Raw genomic sequence first — 4,201 nt, forward strand, 5'->3', positions numbered from 1 at the left:
GTGTTATAGATTGACAGTAGTGTTATAGATTGACAATAGTGTTATAGATTGACAATAGTGTTATAGATTGACAGTAGTGTTATAGATTGACAATAGTGTTATAGATTAACAATGGTGTTATAGATTGACAATAGTGTTATAGATTGACAATAGTGTTATAGATTGACAGTAGCGTTATAGATTGACAATAGTGTTATAGATTGACAATAGTGTTATAGATTGACAGTAGTGTTATAGATTGACAATAGTGTCATAGATTGACAATAGTGTTATAGATTGACAATAGTGTTATAGATTGACAGTAGTGTTATAGATTGACAATAGTGTTATAGATTGACAAGAGTGTTATAGATTGACAATAGTGTTATAGGTGAAGGCACATGGCTAATGACCTTGGTTCTTAAAGCTGAAAGTGTAGAAGAATTAGAATTAAAATTCCAAGTAAGGAAACAAAACTGAAAATCTTAATGTTGATTAAGCAAAGACCAGGAAAACATGCAGAACACTATTTTCTCTTTGGGTGGCCCTGTTCCATATGGAGACAAGATGTAGGTAGAAATTCTATTATGATGTGCTGAGTTCAAACTATGGTTATATAAAATGTGCAGTTAAGTTAGAGAAAGGCTAATACAAAAAGTGGTCTTTGTATGTGGTAGATGTGTGATACAAGTGGACTGAACTAAAAGTAGTCAATGACCAGATGGTGAAACTCAACTGGGCAATGCAGTAAGTCTATCTGAGACTGGAGAATAAAAGAAAACTCACCTAAAAAGATTAGTTGGTGGGTTATACAAAGTAAACTCTACGATAATTTGCTGGGTTTGTTCATTGATAATCTCATCTTTTTTCATCTTCATTATTATTTTGTATGTTTCTGACCTGGCAAAGAAAAAACAATATTGATTATTTAATGCAAAAAATATAAACAAGAAAGTTTACTTATATTGGAGTAAAGAGCCCCTTAGGTCATGAATGACCCTGGGATTGTACCTAGAAAGTTCCCTTCTGAGGCACAAGTCCCAGGGAAGGTTGTTTATGGAAGACCAGCAGTTGCCTATAGCCCCTTCTGGGCAGTAAAGAAATAAGCAGTCACCCATGCATACCAGTCTCCCCACCTCTCCATGCCACCGATGTTATCCAAGGGAAAGACAAAGGGGCCGATACAGCTTGGTACCAGTGAGGAGTCACAACTTTTTTCTACAGCTGAGTGAACTGGAGCAACGTGAAATAAAGTGTCTTGCTCAAGAACACAACACACAGCTCAGTACGAGAATCAAACTCACTACTACATGACTGTGAGCCTGGCACTCTAACTACTGAGCCCTATTGTCTCCTAAATTCATATCAGTGTAACTTATCAAATAACTTGTATCAGTATAAATGACAGTCTTACTAATATTAGTCTGTTGTTTATGGTGATATAAATTATTTGAAAAGTTACATTGATGTAAATTTAAGAGACTATTTTTAATTAGTAGAGGAAATAATTGCTTATAGTTTAGTTCAAATAGAAATTGAAAAGAATTCTGTCCCTTCATAACTTCCCACCAGGTATCAACCTGCAGAAGTTTGAGCTTAATACCTACATCAAAACTTGACATTCTGAGAGGTTCCCACAAGGTAGGGAAGTTATCTTTTCTATAGATTAAGTAATAAAATACTTCGGTACATAAAGAGAAGTGTGACAACTGAAATTTACAAGTGAAGGAAGTTGTGGTAGTCATTCTTATCTTTTGAAAAAAAAAAAAACACAAGAAAACTACAGCACCATTACAGCGATGACAAAGTTGATGTTTAGAATTTGAGGGGTGGCTCATGCAAATATAAGCTGGACTAAATCTGCAATGCAATTTATTTCCAGAAGCACCACCACTTACACTTCATCTGTAAAGCCACAAACCTTCAATCAAGATGAACTGATATCAACTCTCAACAAATGACAGAATACAATGTGTATCAATTCTTCCAATCTTTTCCTTGATTTCCTTTGACCCAGTTTTATTCGGTGTATTTGCCACCACACGCACAAACGCAGACATGCTGGGACAAGGTAGTCCTAGATATCTCAAAAAAATTGGACGCTTTTAGTCGCTCAACTCTTCAATCAAAGCTCTGTGTGATCAGTGCTGACCTGGAATCAAATAAACGACACCTGCAAATGTATAAGACTATCTCACCTTTGTCTGGATAGTTTAGTAAGTGTGTTCCTAATATTTGTGGCTCCATCTTGAGTATGATTGGAATCTTCACATAAAACAGGCCATAAATTATTCCGGAGCTGACAACCCTTTTGAGTATGTTGGACGTTTCGAATATGAACTTTGCCCAGCAAATAGCTGCTTCCATCAGCAATATAAGTCTGTGTCAGAAAATGAGAAAATTCTATAATAGTAAAAAAAAATCAGAACTTTCTTTTTTGCTTAGAAATATATTTCTAATCAGATCATAAAAATCATTTATCTTACTTTACAGAAACTTTTATTAAAGTGCAAAGTCAATATTTTAATCTGTGAAACTTGGACTAATTTCTTTTTATAAATATTTTGAAGCTTCTATACTTTCTGAAAAGTAAATTATAAGATACATTAGTTTGCATTGAAAAAAATATTGTCTTAGTGTCTCTCATGTAAGAGTCCTTCAGCTCTTATTTTCCACTGAAGGTTCTAACTGAGATATTGACTATTTCTTCTCTCTTTTTGATAAATTAACCCTAACCATCAAACTGTCTTTTGCATTTTTCAGTAAATATTGGTTTCAAATTTTGGTACAAGGCCAGCAATTTTAGGGAAGGAATTAAGCTGACTACACTGACTGCAGTGCTTAACTGGGACTTATTTTATTAATTCCAAAAAGATGAAAGGCAAAATCAACCTCAGCAGAATTTGAACTCAGAATGTAAGGACCAGAAGAAATACTGCAAAGCATTTTGCCTGGCATGCTAGCAATTCTACCAGCTTGCAGCCTTAATTTTCAGTAAATATTGCCTCTTGATAATGCAAACCAACTCCATTCCTCTTAAATTCTGGGAATTATTTTGTAAATATAGGTATCAGTTTTCTTCTATCTATATCAGGTAGAAGAAAACTTATACCTAATAGTCTAACATTGGGGCATATAAATCCACAACAGAAAAAAATGGGTATTAGTACATGTGGGAATTAAATCGATAGCTCTTATATTTGCAAAAATATTATTTCATTATCTAGTTGAGTTGTCTGCCAATGGTGTTGAGTCAAATCTACAGAAAAGCTCATTAAGCCTTGAAAGAACTTTAAAAGTATCAAAGATTACACGAGAAAGCAGAAAGTCTTTCATCTTAGAATAACCAGTTAGACTAATCATTATTTTTTGTGGATTTTATAAAAATAAATTGTACAAAGAATCCATCACAGATGAAACTTACCATATCTAAATTGTTTGAATCTCTGTTGTACCAAGGGTCCCAATACATTTGATCAAGAAAAGAAGTTTGAAGCCACTCCCACCATTGGTCAACATTTTTGATTCCAAGAAATTGTTGATTCCCTGACCTAGATGCAAAAACAAACAAAAAAAAAAACAGTAAAACAGAAATCAGAATACCACTGTTGTTGATATTTGGTGAGTAAGTTTCCAGTAATGTCACCTTCCATCTCATTAGATATCTTGTATTCTCTTTTACAGCCATCACACATACATTTGATGATGCTAACCCTAACCACACTGGTATGATACAATAATTAGAAATAGATATTAATGTGTCTAAACAAGACTCTAAAAGACATTTCACTAGAACATTTGATCAACTAAAAGAGAAGCTGCTCAAACACAACTAAAATTAATCACAAAGTGCTAAAGCATACAATCCAAATGTGCACTAAAACTCAGCCAGGAGGTATAACCTGATAGCAAAGAAGAATGGGCGCCAGCCGGCCCAACAGTCGGCTGGGCTGCACCTCAAAACAGAAGGTGCAAACCCTCATCCTGGGTTGTGCAAGCACGACTAACCTTATGATGGCTGACAGCCCAAGGAGAATCTTGGGGTGAGGTTGGGATGTAGGCAGTCTGTGTGGAAGGGGAACTGAGGTGTGTGAGGAATTGAGGAAGAGGAGGGTGGATGTGTGCTGTGTGCAGAAGGCTAGGGGGAGGGGCCAGGGTGCAAGATTTGTGGGGGTCAAGACTTGGCTGGGTGAAGTTCAGGGAATGTGGAGCATTGTTATAT

At 35.5% G+C, this 4,201-nt stretch overlaps 1 protein-coding gene across 1 annotated transcript in view; it reads right to left on the minus strand.

Moving 5' to 3' along the window:
- Positions 1 to 4,201, minus strand: part of LOC106880231 (polycystic kidney disease protein 1-like 1) — a 246,725-nt gene that overhangs the window by 20,975 nt on the left and 221,549 nt on the right. Inside the window, exons 55-57 of the mRNA XM_052970309.1 lie at positions 3,404 to 3,530; positions 2,178 to 2,359; positions 766 to 879 (exon numbers count right to left, since the gene is read on the minus strand). Of these exons, the coding sequence (XP_052826269.1) occupies positions 766 to 879; positions 2,178 to 2,359; positions 3,404 to 3,530 (423 nt within the window). The remainder of the gene's footprint in view (positions 1 to 765; positions 880 to 2,177; positions 2,360 to 3,403; positions 3,531 to 4,201) is intronic.

The sequence above is a fragment of the Octopus bimaculoides genome, chromosome 9, assembly GCF_001194135.2.
Source record: "Octopus bimaculoides isolate UCB-OBI-ISO-001 chromosome 9, ASM119413v2, whole genome shotgun sequence".
Classification (NCBI taxonomy): Eukaryota; Metazoa; Mollusca; class Cephalopoda; order Octopoda; family Octopodidae; genus Octopus; species Octopus bimaculoides.